This window comes from Ascaphus truei, chromosome 7 (assembly GCF_040206685.1).
Source record: "Ascaphus truei isolate aAscTru1 chromosome 7, aAscTru1.hap1, whole genome shotgun sequence".
NCBI classification, from domain to species: domain Eukaryota; kingdom Metazoa; phylum Chordata; class Amphibia; order Anura; family Ascaphidae; genus Ascaphus; species Ascaphus truei.
In genome coordinates, this window is record NC_134489.1 from 115,561,365 (window position 1) to 115,582,780 (window position 21,416).

The following is a 21,416-nucleotide window of genomic DNA, read 5'->3' on the forward strand; positions in this document are numbered from 1 at the left end:
GAGTGGGAGGAGGCCCTCACAGGAAACAATCACGGTAACCACACAGTTATAAAACAGGACAGGCTTTACTGCATATATGCGCATAACTTATATTCTACTATACATAACATTCAACGTTGCATTTGGGTAAGGTATAACGTACACCCCGCTCCCACCACCGTGTATCCCACACCGTGTCCAATCGCACTATACAAGGCCCTTGCCCACTCTCCATGTAAGTGTCCCCAAGTGATACCCCCACCCTTTAGGCGTGCTTCTTGCGTTGCTGTACAGTGTTGGTGCACTTGAAGAATGATACCTGCCCGGGCTCCCACCCCGGGTTCCGCAGACTACGACAGGGATTCCGCCCGATCCGACGTCGTCCTCCACACCGCGTTGGGTGAATTCCAGCGTGGATAATATCACCTTAGTCTCAGTGTCTTTGGTGACGTTCTGAGCCCAGAACCCACCTCGCAGGGCTGCACGGTTTCAGCGCTGTGTCCCTGACTATCCAAATAGCTAATGGGGCAGTGTCCCTATCTAGGGCCTGTCCCTATAGCACCACAAGCTACACAGTGGCTCAGGACCTAACTGGGACCTAGGGGGCTGCTGGCCTAATGCAGTGGTCACTGACCCCTGCACTCACCTCCTACCCCTAGCTTGTCCTGGTCCTGACTAACGTGCTCCTCGCACGCGAAATGTATCTAATTCTCTCCAAGCAGGGAGCTCCTGCAGCCCTATTGGCTCCCTGGCGTCATGGGGCCGCTCCCGAGGCTCATGGGACTTGAAGTCCCATTCAAGAGCCCTCCTCTCATTGGTGGCGTTCTCGCGCGCTTGTACTGCGCATGCGCGAGCTAACGAGGGCCTCCCGTCGCATCGGCAGTCTGCACATGCGCGAGGAACTGTCATGGCGGCGCCCTGCACCGGGAACCGCCAGGAGCGCCTCGCAACCCGACCGCGGCCCTAGCAACCGGCCGCACGCGTCCCCGGCAACCGGCCGCACCTGAGGAGAGCGTGCTGTGCGCGCACATGCCCCCACACCTCCCCGCGAACGGCCGCCTCTAATCCCGACCGCCGCACAGTGAGTACCCGGAGGGAGGGGGGGTACGCAAGCAGAAGGGGGACCTGGCTACACTTGTATTATTCTTTTTTTGAAAAGAACTGAAATGGAGTTAACTTCAGCCAGCAGATTCCAACATCCAATTACAGTGTAAAGGCTCCTCTCCTCTCCTCACCTCTCCTCACCTCTCCTCACCTCTCTCTCCTCACCTCTCCTCTCCTCTCCTCTCCTCTCCTCACCTCTCCTCTCCTCTCCTCTCCTCTCCTCACCTCTCCTCACCTCTCCTCTCCTCTCCTCTCCTCTCCTCACAGGGACTTATTACACTTTAACTTTTTATGTCTGCAATTTCCCTGTAAAGGTTTCCTGATGTGCATTTCTCTCAGCACAGTGTAAGCTCACAAGTGTCTGCTAATTGTTGGAAATCAATCTAAGTTTATGAATTTGGCACAGACGTAGCACTATTTTTCAGATGGATGGTAAATATTATCCTTAGCCAGCCCGAAACTTTGTTAAATTGGATAAGCATCACCCTATCTGTTGCCTGTCATTCATTTCAAGCACATGACTATTATCTGAGTCCTGGCAGGCTTGCAACATTACATTTAAAATTCAATTAAGTCAGATTGTCAGTAAAAATGTAGAAGGCAAACACGGACGTATTTGCAGCTGTCATCAGATATGCATGTGGTTTCCATCTCCATTATTAGTGTTTCACAGACATATTCATGTGTACACACTGCTAGTGCAGATAGTGTGAGTGCCTGTCTCTGTGCACGCTGCTAGTGCAGATAGTGTGAGAGCCTGTCTCTGTGACCAGTGTTTCCTCTGTGTGGCTTATACACAGCAGGGAATGATCTATCACAGCCTTCCAGTTAGAATCCATTCTTCTCTTACCGTGCACCCCAAAACTGGAACAACCTACCGGAGACTCTCACATCCACCACCAGTTTAAGTTATAGCGAGCGGTTATATGGAGCAATGTGAGTTATTGTAGGGAGGTTATATGGAGCAATAGGGGGAGATATAGGGTCAGTTATATGGAGCAATAGGGAGAGTTATAGGGTCAGTTATATGGAACTGTAGAAACAGTATTTGACACTTACTACAATCAAACATATTAACTGTGTCTTTTGCATTATTTTCCTGTTGTTTTAGGTTCTTGGTTATAACAAAGCCAAAGTATATTGTGTCACTTAGCAGGAGACTTTCCTTGTACACATGCACATTTACAAGAGCTCAAACACCACAACATAATCCTTTATATAATATAAACTGAAACATACACAAACATACACAAGCACCACAAACACCACAACATAATTCTTTATATAATACAAACTGAAACATACACAAACATACACAAACACCACAATCACCACAAACACCACAAACATAATCCTTTATATAATATAAACTGAAACATACACAAACATACACAAGTCGGATGCCTTCCAACAGAATTATTTAAAAAAATTGATTTGACTTAATCTTCAGAAGCGTCAGTTATTAATATGGACTAATTACATCATTATGTTTTGCTTACATTTACAGGGGATATACGTGTATCTGCAGCTCATACAGTGTGGTGTAATATTCCAATAAACAATGACTGGAATTCACATATAACGCCAAACATTTACTAACAACTCACATCTCCAAGAAACATAAAAAATAAAACTGCACAAATCTGAGACATATTTGCTGAAGATTGATAATTTTGTACAAATGTTGTACAAACTTAGCAAAACATATTTGTCATGCATAAAAAGTCAATGTGCACGATCCCATTTATATACTAAATTCAGGGGAAGAGTGGCAGAATTCTGACATAATTCTGCTGCCATCGAAGAAATTCTTCTGAAATATTCAAACTGTTGGGCAATATGGGCCATACGGGCAATATGAGCCATACGGGCAATATGGGCCATACGGGCAATATGGGCCATACGGGCAATATGAGCCATACGGGCAATATGGGCCATACGGGCAATATGAGCCATATGGGCAATATGGGCCATACGGGCAATATGAGCCATACGGGCAATATGGGCCATACGGGCAATATGAGCCATACGGGCAATATGAGCCATACGGGCAATATGAGCCATACGGGCAATATGAGCCATACGGGCAATATGGGCCATACGGGCAATATGAGCCATACGGGCAATATGAGCCATACGGGCAATATGAGCCATACGGGCAATATGAGCCATACGGGCAATATGGGCCATACGGGCAATATGAGCCATACGGGCAATATGAGCCATACGGGCAATATGAGCCATACGGGCAATATGAGCCATACGGGCAATATGGGAAGTGAGACCATTGAGTTTGACTGCATTTTAATGAGTGAGACCCATCCCATAGAAGTGAGACAGACCATCTATTGGGAAACACTAATAATTACTGAAAATGGCTCCCATGATTTTCTTGATAATGTGTTAAAAATCTCAGCACAATTTGCAGACAAAGTAAAGAAAGAGTCTTAGTTATACAGTACCTTACAGCAGGTAATCTGCTGAGCGATACAGCTCTGTAATTTGTCTACAGCACTTATCTGTATTTCCATGCTCCAGTCTGCTCACACTTGTCTTCACTTCACAAGTTCATGGATAGTTAAACTCTAGTAAGATACTGCAAATAAAACTACATTTACAGCAGCTGGCAACTGAGAATTTATTAAAAATGAAGTTATATTTGTATTCACAGGAAAGACCCACAGAAATTCTGCTTCTCGGATATCTCAGGGTTTGGCCGCTTGGAGACACCTTCCTTTACTAAGTGCTGCTTAATGTCTCGGTGGGTTAAAGTGGCTGCTTTTAGCCTCACTGTAACTTGTGCTCTAACCCAGAAAGAAATCCCCTAGATCACAGGATCTCAAGTCTAAAATAAGAATCATATCAAATATTTACGAAAACAGAAGACGCCCAAAACATTTACAGTGGGTTCAAAATAGGACTAAATAAATCTGACAGTGATATTTAAAGCCCGACCCCACCTCCCAGTCCCAGAATGGAACGTGTGTGCTAGAGATGAAACATTGCACAGCGCTGAGATTTGGGGACTCGTCAAATTTCTAAAATGTCCTTGGAAATAAAAATAAGAAAATGGCCACTGGGATTACCCAATAGAGAGCGGTGATGTCACATACTGGGGTTACCCAATAGAGAGCGGTGATGTCACATACTGGGGTTACCCAATAGAGAGCGGTGATGTCACATACAGGGGTTACCCAATAGAGAGCGGTGATGTCAAATACTGGTGTTACCCAATAGAAAGTGGTGATGTCACATACTGGGGTTACCCAATAGAGAGCGGTGATGTCACATACTGAGGTTACCCAATAGAGAGCGGTGATGTCACATACCGGTGTTACCCAATAGAGAGTGGTGATGTCACATACCAGGGTTATCAAATAGAGAGCGGTGATGTCACATACCGGGGTTACCCAATAGAGAGCAGTGATGTCACATACAGGGGTTACCCAATAGAGAGCGATGATGTCACATACTGGGGTTACCCAATAGAGGGCGGTGATGTCACATACTGGGGTTACCCAATAGAGAGCGGTGATGTCACATACTGGGGTTACCCAATAGAGAGTGGTGATGTCACATACTGGGGTTACCCAATAGAGAGCGGTGATGTCACATACTGGGGTTACCCAATAGAGAGCGGTGATGTCACATACTGGGGTTACCCAATAGAGAGCGGTGATGTCACATACTGGGGTTACCCAATAGAGAGCGGTGATGTCACATACTGGGGTTACCCAATAGAAAGCGATGATGTCACATACTGGGGTTACCCAATAAAGAGTGGTGATGTCACATACTGGTGTTACCCAATAGAGAGCGGTGATGTCACATACCGGGGTTACCCAATAGAGAGCAGTGATGTCACATACAGGGGTTACCAATAGAGAGCGGTGATGTCACATACTGGGGTTACCCAATAGAGAGCAGTGATGTCACATACTGGGGTTACCCAATAGAGAGCGGTGATGTCACATACTGGGGTTACCCAATAGAGAGCGGTGATGTTACATACTGGGGTTACCCAATAGAGAGCGGTGATGTCACATACTGGGGTTACCCAAAAGAGAGCGGTGATGTCACATACTGGGGTTACCCAATAGAGAGCAACGATGTCACATACTGGGGTTACCCAATAGAGAGTGGTGATGTCACATACTGGGGTTACCCAATAGAGAGGAGTGATGTCACATACCGGGGTTACCCAATAGAGAGGAGTGATGTTCCATCATGATGTTGTTGTAGCTTTCTATTGGCTCGTCAGTGTGAAGGGAACCTGGCACTTTTGTGTTAGCGTATCTTCTCCTGTGTAGTTGCCATCACCATGACTGCAAGTGATATTGATATTGTGTGGGAAGTATATTGTGTATAAATTAATAGGAAACTACAACTCCCAGCATGCTGTGCTGCATCAGGGAGCAACTTCTGACTAGTTAAGAGTCAGGCCGCTATCTGCATAAGTTAGCAGACTCTGCTTAAAGGGAGCCTGGCAGGCTATCATGAGGGAGGAAGCCATTTTGCAGCGCTGCACTATTGTATGACCCTCTAGGTGTCCATGAGGGAACACTAGTAATAATCCTGGTATACAGTATGTCAAAAACTGGTGGGTCTCCGCAGCTACAAATAGCACAGTTCTGCTAGAGAGGGCCCCCTCTCTAACTGGAGGGCCCCCTCTCTAACTGAAAGACCTCCTCTCTAACTGGAAGACCTCCTCTCTTACTGAAGGACCCCCTCTCTAACTGAAAGACCTCCTCTCTTACTGAAGGGCCCCCTCTCTAATTGAAAGACCTTCTCTATCACTGGTGGACCCCCTAGCTCGAATTATGTAACAGAAACAATAGCTAAATTGGGTGGGATTGCAGCTTTAAATAGATGTTTTATTTGTAAAGAAAGGTATCACCCAGCACAGCTTAATAAGGATATTGCTGTCAGTAGGTTACTTTGGTCCTAAACAAGGGGTGATCTTTCCCTGACTACAGTCCATGGGTTACACAGTTACACAGTTACATAGTTACACAGTTACACAGTAGATGTGGTTGTAAAAAGACATTTGTCCATCAAGTTCAACCTATGCTAAATTTAGACAACAGATACTTAATCTTATATCCGTACTTACAGTATATTGATCCAGAGGAAGGCAAACAAAAAACCCCAGTGACACATTATCCAATGATATCTCATAAAGGGAAAAATAAATTCCTTCCCGACTCCAAATACAGTATTAGCAATGAGATTACTGCCTGAATCCTTCCCATGGTCACTTATTTGGTATATTCCTGTATACCTTTTCTTTCTATAAAAATGTCCAACCTTTATTGTATTGTATTGTATGTCTTTATTTATATAGCGCCATTAATGTACATAGCGCTTCACAGTAGTAATACACGTGGTAATCAAATAAATAACAGATAATATAAATAACAGATCATGGGAATAAGTGCTTTAGACAAACATACCATTAAGGAAGAGGAGTCCCTGCCCCGAGGAGCTTACATTCTAATTGGTAGGTAGGGAGAATGTACAGAGACAGTAGAAGCGAGTTCTGGTAAGTGCATCTGCAGGGGGCCAAGCTTTATGTATCATGTATTCAGAATGTTCACAGTGCTATTCGTATGCTTCTTTAAGCAAGTGTGTCTTAAGGTGGGTCTTAAAGGTGGATAGAGAGGGTACTAGTCGGGTACTGAGGGGAAGGGCATTCCAGAGGTGTGGGGCAGTCAGTGAAAAAGGTTTAAGGCGGGAGAGGGCTTTAGATAAAAAGGGGGTAGAAAGAAGACATCCTTGAGCAGAACGCAAGAGTCGGGTTGGTGCATAGCGAGATTTTAGGGTTGAGATGTAAGGAGGGGCAGAAGAGTGTAAAGCTTTAAAAGTGAGGAGAAGAATGGACTGTGAGATGCGGGATTTGATTGGAAGTCAGGAGAGGGATTTCAGAAGGGGAGATGCTGAGACAGATCTAGGAAAGAGTAGTAGTGATTCTGGCAGCAGCATTTAGGATAGATTGTAGGGGAGACAGGTGAGAGTCAGGAAGGCCGGACAGCAGGAGGTTACAGTAATCAAGACGGGAGAGAATGAGGGCCTGAGTCAGAGTTTTAGCAGTCGAGCAACAGAGGAAAGGGCGTATCTTTGTGATATTGCGGAGGAAAAAGCAACAAGTTTTAGAAATGTTTTGAATGTGAGGGGCAAATGTGAGAGAGGAGTCGAGTGTGACCCCTAGGCAGCGTGCTTGGGCTACTGGGTGGATGATCGTAGTTCCAACAGTAATGTGGAAGGAGGTAGTAGGGCCAGGTTTGGGAGGAAGTATGAGGAGCTCTGTTTTAGCCATGTTGAGTTTAAGGCGACGGAGGGCCATCCAGGATGATATAGCAAAAGACATTCAGAAAATTTGGTCTGTATAGCAGGTGTAAGGTCGGGTGTTGAAAAGTATATTTGTGTGTCGTCAGCATAGAGGTGATATTTAAACCCAAAATATGTTATTAGGTCACCTAGAGAGAGTGTGTACAGAGAAAAGAGAAGAGGTCCCAGGACAGAGCCCTGGGGTACCCCCACAGAGAGATCAATAGAGGAGGAGGAGGTGTTAGCAGAAGAGACACTGAAAGTACAATGGGAGAGGTAGGATGAGATCCAGGATAGAGCTTTGTTCCGAATACCAAGAGTATGGAGAATGTGAAGGAGAAGAGGGTGGTCCACGGTGTCAAATGCTGCAGAGAGGTCGAGTAATATGAGCAGAGTGTAATGACCTCTGTCTTTGGCAGCATGGAGGTCGTCAGTTATTTTAGTGAGGGCTGTTTCCGTGGAGTGAGCAGTGAGGAAGCCAGATTGTAGAGGGTCTAGGAGAGAATAGGTGTTGAGAAAATGGAGCAAGCGAGAGAATAGAAGACGTTCAAGGAGTTTAGAGGCAATAGGCAGGAGGGAGACAGGTCGATAGTTAGAAAGACAGGTAGGGTCAAGCTTGCTGTTTTTGAGTAATGGTATGACTGTTGCATGTTTGAAGGAGGATGGAAAGGTTCCAGAGAAGAGGGAGGAGTTAAAAATGTGTGTGAGCGTTGGGATTATAGTAGGAGCAAGAGGTTTTAGGAGATGGGAGGGAATGGGGTCAAGAGGGCAAGTGGTAGAGGGAGAAGTGGCGATCAACAGCGACACATCCTCCTCTGAGACAGTGGAGAAAGAGTCAAGGAAGGCAGGAGGAGAGTTAGGAAGAGGTGTAGGATGGGAAGAAGAAACAGAGGGGATGTTCTGACGTATGGATTCCACCTTTTCCTTAAAATAGTCAGCAAAGTCCTGAGCGGAGATGGAGGAAGGAGAGGCAGCTGAGGGTGGTTTGAGTAAAGTATCAAAGACAGAGAACAGTCGTCGTGGGTTAGACTTGTGCATGTTGATTAGTGCAGAAAAGTAGGCTTGTTTAGCTTGCGAGAGGGCAGAGTTGAAACAGGATAGCATAAATTTGTAGTGAAGGAAATCTGCGAGAGTGTGAGACTTCCTCCAGAGGCGTTCAGAGGAACGAGTGGAGGAACGCAGCATGCGTGTGTGGGAATTTAGCCAGGGTCTAGGGTTAGAAGGGCGAGTGCGGCAGAGAGAAAGTGGGGCATGTAGATAAAGAGAGGAGGACAAGGCAGAGTTGTAGTTCCTGACCTGGTTGTCGGGGTCTGTAGCAGAGCTGAGAGAGGAGAGGGAGGAGCGTAAAGTGGACTCAAAGTCAGGTAAGTGAATAGAGCGCAGGTTTCTGCAGAACCAGGGTGTAGATGGAGGTGGAGAAGGGGAGAAGCGAGATAGAGAGAATGAGATGAGGTGATGGTCAGAGAGAGGAAAAGGGGAAATGGAGAAATCAGAGAGAGAAAAGTTTTTAGTGAAAACCAGGTCTAAGTAGTGGCCATCCTTGTGGGTGCTGGCTGCAGTCCACTGTTGAAGGCCAAAAGAAGAGGTTAGAGAAAGAAAGCGGGAAGCCCAAGGGAGAGAGGGGTCATCAATGTGGCAATTGAAGTCCCCAAGGAGAAGAACAGGGAGTCTGAGGAGAGAAAGAAAGAGAGCCAGGATTCTAAGTGAGAGAGAAAGGCAGAAGGGGGATGAGTAGAGGTAGGTAGGTGGGCGATAGATGACCGTATATTATTATACATAATATCTGCGATCTTCTAAGTTTGTTTCTCATTCGCCTGTCCTACTTAGGATTTAATGCAAATCAAACTATTACTCAGAAATATTACCAACCATGAGTTAAATGTAAGATTATGTATGCCAATTTAGTCTGATGAAGCTGACATTTAATTATTGAAATGTTTACAAAAAAAATATGTTTGATTAAATACGACATTGATGGGAAAAGTCTGACTTGCATAGAGATGAGGAGCAAAAAGAAAGCCCTGGACTTGTAAGGAAGGGGCGACATGGCCCCTCCCCTAAGGTGCTGTGATGTCAGGCCTGGGGCAGGGATTAAGTAAAGGCTACTAAGGGGCAGGGGGAGGGATCCTAGCTTCTTCTTTCTTCTTTCTTCTAGGATCTACTGGAGCGAAGTCACATTTTCCTGGTATCCTGATAGAAAGTTCAGTGGAATCTGAGTCTCCAAAATATTCCTAGCAATAAGAGACTGTTGAGGTCTCCTTAGACTTAAACAACTTGTTATAGAATTGGATAAGATCAGGCCCATAAATGTGTATGTGGAGTATATATTCGGGGGTGTCCAGTATAGTGACAAAATAGGATAACGCCTACGTGGCCCCACTCAGAGTGCGCAGCACCCAGGGAGATGACTGTGGTAAAGTACTCCCACATATCCTTAAGATTCAGACTTGTAAACACTCCCCATGACATCCACATGTCTTCTCCAGCAAAGACTAATGTCTATTACTGCACAAAGTCAATATATCTTATCATCTATTGACTTCCAGGCCTGATCGATGTCCTCCGGTGTGCTGTCCGCAGGTATGGATGAACAAAAACGAAGAGGTTGTTACGCACCACCAAAAATGAAGGAGGGTAGCTTGGATACAAAAATAGCTTTAATAGATCATAGGCATGTAGTCCGACATGTTTCGCACTTACAGCACTTTCTCAAGGTCCCAAGGTCCTGAGAGATGGCTGCACAGAGCGGAGGAACACTTGGTCTAAGGGAGATGCAGAGAGGATGGCAGTTGCGGTCGCTGGTGAAGACGCGTGGATTAGGGAGATGCGGGAGGAAGCGCGGTGGCGCGGGCCCGAGTTGCTGCAGACTCACTCAATGTTTTTCTTACCATTGCTGTCTTCACCAAAACAAACTGTTTTTAAACACTGACAAGACTGTAACAATGGTATTTGGGACCAAGACTAAATTTGTAAAGCTTCCAGTGACTGAGCTCCTGATTAGAACCAACGCTAACACCACCCTAACACCTGTCACTAGTTTTAAATACCTGGGCTTATGGTTTGACTCCCACTTAACATTCGGGATGCACATTGATACCCTGACAACCAAGACCTATGCCAAATTGGGGTACTTTACAGGAACAAATCCTCCCTAAGTCTCCTGGTCAGAAAGCGTATTGCACAGCAGATGCTAATGCCAATTATTGACTATGGAGACATAGTATATGGCTCGGCTCCTCAAACCCACCTTAGCAAACTTGACACCCTCTACAATTCAATTTGTCGTTTTGTTCTCCAATGCAACTACAACACACATCACTGCGAAATGCTCAAAGAACTAGATTGGTCATCACTAGAGTCTAGGCGCAAAGTTCATCTTTCCTGTCTCACCCTCAAATACTTTCTGGGCAAGCTACCCAGCTACCTGAACAAGCTCCTCACCCCTACCACATGCAGTACCTATCACCTGAGATCAGACTCCAAAAGACTATTCATGGTCCCAAGACTCAACAAAGTATCTGGACGTTCCTCCTTCTCCTTCCGTGCACCCCAAAACTGGAACAACCTACCAGAGACTCTCATATCCACCACCAGCTTAAGTTTTTTCAAATCTAAGGCTGTCTCACACTTTAATCTGGTCTGTAACTGTTTCAAAACATACAGAACACCTACAAGCTCAAATTGAACACCCAAAATACCCACAACATATATATAAGCATATAAGTTTCACAGAGGAGTGCTACTGAGCATGGCAATGTATATTTAAAACCAGAAACATAACATAAAACACAGACAAAGCTCAGTGCACATCCAGAAAAACTTATATACGGTACAGTGCCTAAATAAATTATTATTTAGGCACTGTACCGTATATAAGTTTTTCTGGATGTGCACTGAGCTTTGTCTGTGTTTTATGTTATGTTTCTGGTTTTAAATATATATTGCCATGCTCAGTAGCACTCCTCTGTGAAACTTATATGCTTATATATATGTTGTGGGTATTTTGGGGGTTCAATTTGAGCTTGTAGGTGTTCTGTATGTTTTATAATTCTTGTGCAGCAAGTCTTGGCTGTTTTGGAGGGTGGCAACCTCCTATCCAATTGAAGCTCACTCCCTCCCACATTTAAATGGTTAAAAGCTCACTCCATGGCATCTCCAACTATCAGGGGAACTTGCCTGCATGCAGTGTGATTGTGACAAATCTATTACAGAGTGCTTTTCCTGGTAATGTACAGGTAAATAAAAGCTTCAATCAGACTTAGAACTTTTGCAACTTATATTGACAGATTTATTATAAATCATTCTTCCTGGCAATGCACAGGTTATTAAGAATTTATATTAGTGTAGGGACCCTTGAAACGTGGTCTGCCGTGAAGTTTGGCTCAAGGGCTTACAACAATTTGGCCAAAATGTTAAACTAAAAGACCATTTTATTTATTAGTTATTTATACATGTATATTTAGGCACTGTACCGTATATAAGTTTTTCTGTAACTGTTTCATACGCTCATAATATATATTTTCTTTAACTGTGCATGCAATGTCTTGTATATAATGTATACCTTGTTCATTTATGTAACTGTATTTGTAACCATGTATTATTTTGTTTTACTCTGTGCCCAGGACATACTCGAAAACGAGAGGTAACTCTCAATGTATTACTTCCTGCTAAATATTTTATAAATAAATAAATAAATAAATTGACCTACGCGAGCACCAACTCTTGACCCTCAACGCAATGATCCTCAACAGCCAATTAAAGAGACGTTTCCCCGGTGAGTTATATTATATGGGCATGGTGTACCACTGTGCCATTCAATGGGTAGCAGGGGTGGGTGTAGTTCTCCGGGAAGGGTGGTTAGATGCCCAAGGTGGGTAGCGGGGGAGGGGGGTTAACCCCTTAATTACTATAGTGATTACTAACCGCTAATGTGATTAAGGGGTTAGTTACCATTAGTTTGTTTTTTGATTGTACTGTTGCTGCCCACGGAGGACAAGCACATGGAGGATGGTGATGAGGACGGCCTTCATCCTGGCAAGGGTAAATAGACTTTGTATTTACTTTATGCTGGCTTGATAATGTTTACTTTTTTTAATGTGCAAATGAGCTATTACCCAGATCGGGACAGGGATTTTGCCTATTACTGTACTGTATGTGTGCGTGTGTGTGTGGAGGGGGGGGGTTGTTGGGGGTAGAGAGGGTGGGTGGTAGGGTGCCCATTCCTTGCTATTGGAGTTGTCTTTGCTCCCATTGAGGGCATAGGTAACCGCACTGGCAAGCAATGGATGCATTGGCTAGTATTGTGTTTGAATGTTTATTGTGGGTAGTGGTGGTGGGTGAAAGTGGTATTTGGCCCGTGGTGGGTGTTTATGCCACAAGGTAGGAAGCGGGAGTGGTTAACCCCTTCATTACCTTAGCGGTTACCACCACTAATGAAGGGTTCAACTGCTCCCGCAACCCTCCCGCAAGGCCTAAACACCCACCACGGGCCAAATACCACCTTCACCCACCACCACTACCCACAATAAACTGGGCACTGGTATTTAACCCCTTCATTGCCTTCGCGGTTAGCCGCTAACGTAATGAAGCTCTGTAAATTTATTTTTATTGCATTAGATTGAAACGGGGGTCTCCGGAGCTGGTATTAATGTGGGGGTCTCTGGAGCTGGTATTAATGTGAGGGTCTCCGGAGCTGGTATTAATGCGGGGGTCTCCGGAGCTGGTATTAATGCGAGGGTCTCCGGAGCTGGCATTAATGCGGGGGTCTCCGGAGCTGGTATTAATGCGGGGGTCTCCAGAGCTGGTATTAATGCGGGGGTCTCCGGAGCTGGTATTAATGCGGGGGTCTCCGGAGCTGGTATTAATGCATACAGTAAAACACAAAAAGCGCTAAGATTGCAGAAAATTACCTAAAACACCCATATAAGGGGTGTTGTGTTCTCTTCTCATCCGCTACAGTTTGGTATTAATCCATGTCAGCTCTGGAGACTCCCGGCTTCAATCCGAAGCGAGAAAAATAAAAAAAATTTCTACGTCCAACCGCAAATCCCATTCCGCTCTGTGTGTTTGAGCTGCAGCGCTACCGCTCAGGGAGATGCACTTCCCGTATGAGTTTGGCAGGTTATCGGAGCTTTCTGATTAGCAACCATGCCAAATCGTACGGGAAGTGTTAAAAAAGCGCGATGAGTTAGTTATCGAAGCTGCTAGAAAAGGCTCCTTAGTCTGAGAGCAGCAACCAAACCCCACAATGCATGGTATTTACTTAAAGGGACACTACTTTCTTTGATAGGATTAAAGCAGGGGTACAGGGGGCACAGGGGGTACAGGGGGTACAGGGGGTACAGGGGGTACAGGGCATTGTTCTCAGCTGCTCTGATCAGACATCATGTTTCAATATTGGCCAAACTTTCAGTCTTTTCATATTTATATTACAGTGTTCAGGTTCGGGACTGATGGTCTCTGTGACTTATTGCTATTTAGCAATGTGCAACTCGTTTTTCTAGGAGCTTTGCTTAGGTTTAGTGTTTTGCAAAAAATGGCAAACTTTGCCAAAAAATCTTTCAAGCATTAAAAGTCAATGGACGGGAGTCACAAAGCCGCGACGCAGACATCGCGCCCGGTCTTGTGGTTACTGCCACTCAGCTCATTACTTCTGGCTAATGTGCATTGCAAATTTCAAAACAAGAGCAAATGGCATCAGGTCAAATGATTCTTAATATAATCAAAATTCTGTCAAATTTTGCAAAATGTTAATGTAATGTGGTGAAAATATTGCAATAACGCCTATTTTTGTGCACACGAGAAATTTTCACTTTCAAGAACATTTTACGATAATCGAACTTTAAAAGGTAACTGAAAATGTTCAGACATTGGTAAAACGCTGTTCCTGTTCCGCGCTGGACTCTTGGTTCAGAGGAGAGCAGCTTTTATCCTGTCAAGTAACAGAAGCTAATAGAGAATTCACCGTCTGCCTCTGAGACGACCGGTAATTACATCTTCAATTAGGGCACCTGCCAAGTACAGATATGCCTTGAAGTACTCTTTCCAATATTAGAAGATGCCTCTTTGTTCAACATAAAACAATGACACGGCTATAGTGCCACGGATTCAGCCACCCTACGAGCAATGCAGATTACAGCTGAAATGTGCAAATCTCTCGCTTCCTTTCATCCAACTCCACTGTGCATTTAAACACAGAGACCAAGATGGAGAACAGGGCATTTTATAACGGTGTCGTTATACTGACGTGCCACTGAGGAACAAAGCAAGAACGATGGATTTCATCTCCAGAGGTTCCAGCAGCCGGGACACGTGTCACTGAGCTGGAATCGTGAACTCTGACCTGTGGGGTGAGGGGAACATATTATTCTCCCACATTACCCTATTCAAAACTAGATTAGTTATTGTAATTTGCATATAATAATTTTCACATACAGATCTAATTGTGCATGATATATATGTACACACACATTCATACATACACAAATACACACACACATTCATACATACACAAATACACACACACATTCATACAGTACATACACAAATACACACACACATTCATACATACACAAATACACACACACATTCATACATACACAAATACACACACACATTCATACAGTACATACACAAATACACACACACATTCATACATACACAAATACACAACACAAAATTTAAGTAGCGCTAAAGAGGATGTGAAATAACCCTAATAAATGATAAATTATAATAACATATTTAAAATATTAAAATAAATTAAAATTACCACAATTTAACCTAATAATATCTACAAACCATAACGTGATAGTGAAAAAAAAAAAAAAAAAAGGAAAAATCCAAAATGAATGTTCCACTCAACCAAAAAATCCAGAGAGAAATATAGTCCCACAGAAGATCCAGGGAGCGTCTTTGCAGCTTTAAGGGGAGTGGTATACTGTAGCCAACTACTTTTGGAATGTATGAACAAAAAACAAACAAAAGCGCAAGCTCCATAGCACGTAACTGAGTAAAAAATAAGGTACTTTTATTTAAAAGATCAGCAACCCATAAGAATGTGCACTTACAGGATTTCAAACAGAACCATTCGTGGGAGAGAAATCTCTATTGTGAGTCCCAGGTTTGCAGAGTGGATGTAAACAGCCCAGGTTCACCATGAACTCCTATCCCGAATTGGCAGCAAGATATAAAGGCATCCAATGCCTGCACGTCCTTTGCTCCCTCATACAATGGTTGCGAACACTTGAAATTACCGCCAGCCGGAGCGCAGGGAAGCCAGGGACTCTAAATACACCAACACGAACGCGTTGACGTCACAGCTCTACGCGTTTCGTCACACTGCGGCGACTTCGTCAGGAATATGTGATTGGTCAAGGACAGCCAATTAAATAGGCTGGATCAAGTAAACCTATTTTCACATTGGTACTAAGTTTCACCACAAATCGTATCACTCTAAAATTACTCATTCTCTCCCGTCTTGATTACTGTAACCTCCTGCTGTCCGGCCTTCCTGCCTCTCACCTGTCTCCCCTACAATCTATCCTAAATGCTGCTGCCAGAATCACTCTACTCTTTCCTAGATCTGTCTCAGCATCTCCCCTTATGAAATCCCTCTCCCGGCTTCCGATCAAATCCCGCATCTCACACTCCATTCTTCTCCTCACTTTTAAAGCTTTACACTCTTCTGCCCCTCCTTACATCTCAGCCCTAATTTCTCGCTATACACCATCCCGACTCTTGCGTTCTGCTCAAGGATGTCTTCTTTCTACCCCCTTTGTATCTAAAGCCCTCTCCCGCCTTAAACCTTTCTCACTGACTGCCCCACACCTCTGGAAGGCCCTTCCCCTCAGTACCCGACTAGCACCCTCTCTATCCACCTTTAAGACCCACCTTAAGACACACTTGCTTAAAGAAGCATACGAATAGCACTGTGAACATTCTGAACACATGATACATAAAGCTTGGCCCCCTGCAGACGCACTTACCAGAACTCCCTCCTACTGTCTCTGTACGTTCTCCCTACCTACCAATTAAAGTGTAAGCTCCTCAGGGCAGGGACTCCTCTTCCTTAATGTTACGTTTATGTCTAAAGCACTTATTCCCATGATCAGTTATTTATATTATCTGTTATTTATTTGATTACCACATGTATTACTACTGTGAAGCGCTATGTACATTAATGGCACTATATAAATAAAGACATACAATACAATGGTGATAAATGGATGAGATATAATGATAAAACTACTGTACTCTGCTCTGAGACAATCTGCAGAATGGAAGGAATGTCATGAAACTGAGCAGGATTCCAACAAAGATTAGTTACAGTATCACGAGGAGTTGTGTTAAAACATCACAAGTAAATGTCAGAATGGGCAGTACTGGTTCTAAATTGAAACGCCACAAACTTTAACTTTTGTTCAACATTTGTTGAAGTTTGGGACAGACTTTCGTATCCAAGCAAAATTTGAGCCAAACCCCAGGGAAAGCGAATCCATAGATTCATTTGTTTCGTTGTTTTTATTTTTTTTAAGAAACAAGGCGACCTTATGCGTTTGTAAAAGTAAAAAAATCTGGAAACTTTTAAAAGTTTTAAATAATTTTGCTTATTTCCCATAATTGATTTTAAAATCCAAAAACAATTGAGTTCCAACAAAACCAAAATACACACAATTGTTAGAATAAAAACAAAAACGTCCTCCCCATATACTCAGCGGTGACCTGCACCACGGAGGCAGAATCAGGTCAAGATAACGTTGGTGCAAAACACATTCTCGGATTTTGACTTTTGTGCTATTATTTCCTGGTTATCGTTACTGTAATTTTGCCCAGTTGAGGAGGAAGAGGAGTTACAGGTCACACACAGTATCACAGTATCTGTTACTGTGATGCTTCAGGGTTTCCATGTTATATTTACCAACAAATCAGCCAGGTCTGAGTAATCATCTCTTCTGGCAAATGAAAGAAATGGGCCGATGAAACCTTACATAGGACACAGCTCAGAGCAATAAATGAACAAAACACACGCATCTTTATGTTGACACCACCCGCAGGAACAGATGTTACACAATAATATAATAATCCACAAAGATGAGTTTTGTTACTCTGTGACAGTACCCACACAGATTGAATAACCTCCCTGTTAAAGCAGTTTTTTCTCCAGTTTTCACTTCCGTGTGTTTTATTGATTTTTCCCTTTCTGTGATGCCAAGAGGAGGATTGTGGAATGATCTGCTGCTATTTAAGGTTCAGGAAATGCATAGAACATACCTTGGATCCACCTGGGCTCAGGATTGTGGACAGCAAACTCTTTTCTGAAAAGATCTTCCAGTGTAAGGATGGTTTCTGATGAGTTTGTAATTTCATCTAGAAAAGGAGAAAATAAAGTGGGGAAATGTAATGAAAGACTAATATAATCATAAAGTAATAATATTAATAATTGAATAATATTCTGCAACATATTTGAGACACCTGAGAGGTATGTGACCCCGAGACCCCTGAGAGATATGTGACCCTGAGACACCTGAGAGATATGTGACCCTGAGACACCTGAGAGATATATGACCCTGAGGCACCTTAGAAATATTTGACCCTGAGACACCTGAGAGATATGTGACCCTGAGACATCTGAGAGATATGTGACCCTGAGACACCTGAGAGATATGTGACCCTGAGACACCTGAGATATGTGACCCTGAAACACCTTAGAGATATGTGACCCTGAGACACCTGAGAGAAATGTGACCCTGAGACACCTGAGAGAGATATGTGACCCTGAGACACCTGAGAGAGATGTGACCCTGAGACACCTTAGAGATATGTGACCCTGAGATACCTTAGAGATATGTGACCCTGAGACACCTGAGAGAGATGTGACCCTGAGACACCTGAGAGAGATATGTGACCCTGAGACACCTGAGAGAGATATGTGACCCTGAGACACCTGAGAGAGATATGTGACCCTGAGACACCTGAGAGATATGTGACCCTGAGACACCCGAGACATATGTGATCCTGAGACACCTGAGAGAGATATGTGACCCTGAGACACCTGAGAGAGATATGTGACCCTGAGACACCTGAGAGAGATATGTGACCCTGAGACACCTGAGAGAGATATGTGACCCTGAGACACCTTAGAGAGATATGTGACCCTGAGACACCTTAGAGAGATATGTGACCCTGAGACACCTTAGAGAGATAAGTGACCCTGAATGGCAGTGTTGTGGGTTCTAATCCACCTCCTCCCGTACGCTTTTTGACATACCGATCGGATTGTCGTTTACATAAGTCACATTTCCAATCTACTAGAATAATACCCATAAAACTCCTATTAATTTATATATCCACTATTTTTTAAATTGCTCATATTTACATGTAGCCAGGTCCCCTCTGGCTCCCTGGTTTCCCCTTTCTCCCCCCCCCTTACCCTCGCTTCGGTGTGGGCTGCTGCGGGGACGAATGCGTCACCGGGTGCTCCCGGCGACATCAGTTACAGGGCAGCGCCATGTTTAGAGTATTCGCACATGCGCAAAGGCTCGCGCATGCGCAGAAGGCGTTTGGCGGCCATGTTGGGGTTGGCGTGACAGTTCGCGCAGAAGTATGCGCAGGAGATCGCGTGATGCGCCGGCCATTACACAGTGGCACATGTGCAGAGAAGAGTAGCGGCGGCCATTACAGGATCGCGTATGCGCAGTAAAGATAGTGCACGCGGCGCCAATAAACTAGAGGCTCTAAAGGAACTACATTACCCAGAAGCCTCTGGGGACTGCCCTTTCACCCATATCACCTGCTGCATTACAGCCAATAGGGCTTACAGATTCTCCTGCTGCAAAGGGGATACATTGCGCTGGAGTGAGGAAGTTAGTAGGAGCTGCGACACAGACAGGGGAGGTGTCTGTGCAGAGAGGCAAGCAGTCTCTGCACTAGGCCAGAGATTTCCCCTAGGCCCCAGCTAGGCCCTACTCACATACACTGGCGACACACTTTATTCGAGCTCGGCTAGTCCCACGAATTCGGGTATACCCGGGTGTATTGAGGTTTGTGACTGTTTTCTGCCCGAGTGCATTGAGTTATTTTCCATTCAGGGATTGAAGCATTTTATTCCCTCTGGCTGCAATACTGCACAGTATATATATATATACTGCATTACAATTCATGAATTTATGCCATCTGGTAGACACGCGAAGCATTGCAGCCTATTAAATCCTAATCATTATCATTTAACAGATCAGCCGCCCATCAGCCAGGCATGAACCCAGGCTGGGAAGGCAAATGCAACGGGGCTTGTCAGAGGTGAGGAGCGGCGCATTCCAGGTATCTGCCAGGTACATACCGGGTATTTGCTCGAATAAAGTGTGTCGGTGCAGTACAGGTTGTGGTTGCTACAGGGACAGTCCCTTAGGTAGGGCCCCTGCCCCTTTAGTGGTTAGTGGTTCAGGGACACAGAGGCCAAGCTGCACATCCCTGATAACCGTGGTCTGGGACCAGACCCTTTCCAGATATAGAGACGGTCTGCACAGTGGGATCATCAAGCAGGACATCACCCCACGCGGAGGCGGACTCGTCGAGGGATCAGAAGATCCACTTTATCTCCACGTCAGCGCGCCCTGGTGTGGATACACCCGGCAGGTACCTTCAACCTCACAAGTGCACCATCCAACATCACAAATTAGTGAGCAGTGCTGTCTCACATACCAGGGGGGATGGGTGTGGGACTTTGGGGTGCTGGGACATGGTATGGGGTTACAGCCCTGCGAGGCGGGTGGTAGTTGTATCTCTATTCATTATAGAGTATAGTGTGAAGAGTTATCTGTTATATCTCTGTCCAGTAAAGCCCTTTCTAAGCGTATGTATTCATTGTGAATGTGTCCTTTGAGGGGCTTCTCCCATTCTGCTGGGATCCCTCTCAGGTGGAGGCGCTGCACCATATGGTAAGAGTAATTTACCCCAGGCTCCCGGTAGCAGCACCAGTAGCATAATTACAGCCTACCCCCAGATCTCACTTAGGGGGGCGGGAGGGGGTGGGGAACAAGGCTACATACAAGTGGAATAAAAATAAGAGTTCCGTTTACAGCAACAACAAAAATAAAAAAACACTTATTTTAGAGCTTGTAGGCTTGGCTAGAAATACAAATCATTTAATGGTAAGTGCAACAATTCTTGGCACTAATCACAAATTACAACAAAATCTATTAAAAAAAAGCTAAAGAATCAAAGGCCTTATAGAAATCACCAGAAATAAATGGAAACTGCAGGATTATGTGTCATTACTGCATTTTTCTTCCAAATCAAATCTATTGATTCTCTTTGTGTTTCACAACATTGCCGACTGTGATTTGAACATTTTGAGATTATCAGTGATCATATTTAGCAAATCTGAAAACACACATAATGGGAAAATCGAGAGCGACATTAAATCGTAAACAAGCATTCTTATACCCAAAATAGAAGACGTTTCCATAGTAACCTTCTAATAATCATGTGTAACCCTGTTTCCCCCCTCCTCTGGTAACAACCTTGGTTACTGCTTCTGTGTGGTGCTGAAGCCTACCTGTGGTGTCAGGAGAAGCTGAACTGCGCGATGGTATGGGCAATGAGACAGGCTTTAGGGACATATTTCTTACTCACTCATGGTACAGCGCCTCCAGCCATGATAGGATCCCAGCATGTGAGATATCAGTTCCCATCACTGCAGATGTCTCCCTCCTGCCCAGTAACTGACAACTAGGCAGAGGTCTGGGTGAACAAGCAGCTTTATTCAGGGCATCATACAGCATCATGAGCATCATAATTATCTGCATACGACCCAGGACTTCTGGACGGTGCTTTGTCTCTCCACTTCTCTACTTAAGATGGTCTTAGGCTAGCCAGCCCAAGTGAACAAGCTAATCCTGCAATGGGGAAGACTCACAGTTCCCACCATCCATCAGCCTAGCCAGGAATCAGGGAGGGACACACTTACCCTCCTTACTCCAGGAGGAGCAGGGGACAAGCACACATTCTCT

At 44.5% G+C, this 21,416-nt stretch overlaps 1 protein-coding gene across 1 annotated transcript in view; it reads right to left on the minus strand.

Annotated features, from left to right (window-relative positions):
- DPP10 (dipeptidyl peptidase like 10) overlaps positions 1-21,416 on the minus strand; it is a 511,573-nt gene that overhangs the window by 327,856 nt on the left and 162,301 nt on the right. Inside the window, exon 3 of the mRNA XM_075610081.1 lies at positions 17,680-17,775. Coding sequence (XP_075466196.1) covers positions 17,680-17,775 — 96 coding nt within the window. The remainder of the gene's footprint in view (positions 1-17,679; positions 17,776-21,416) is intronic.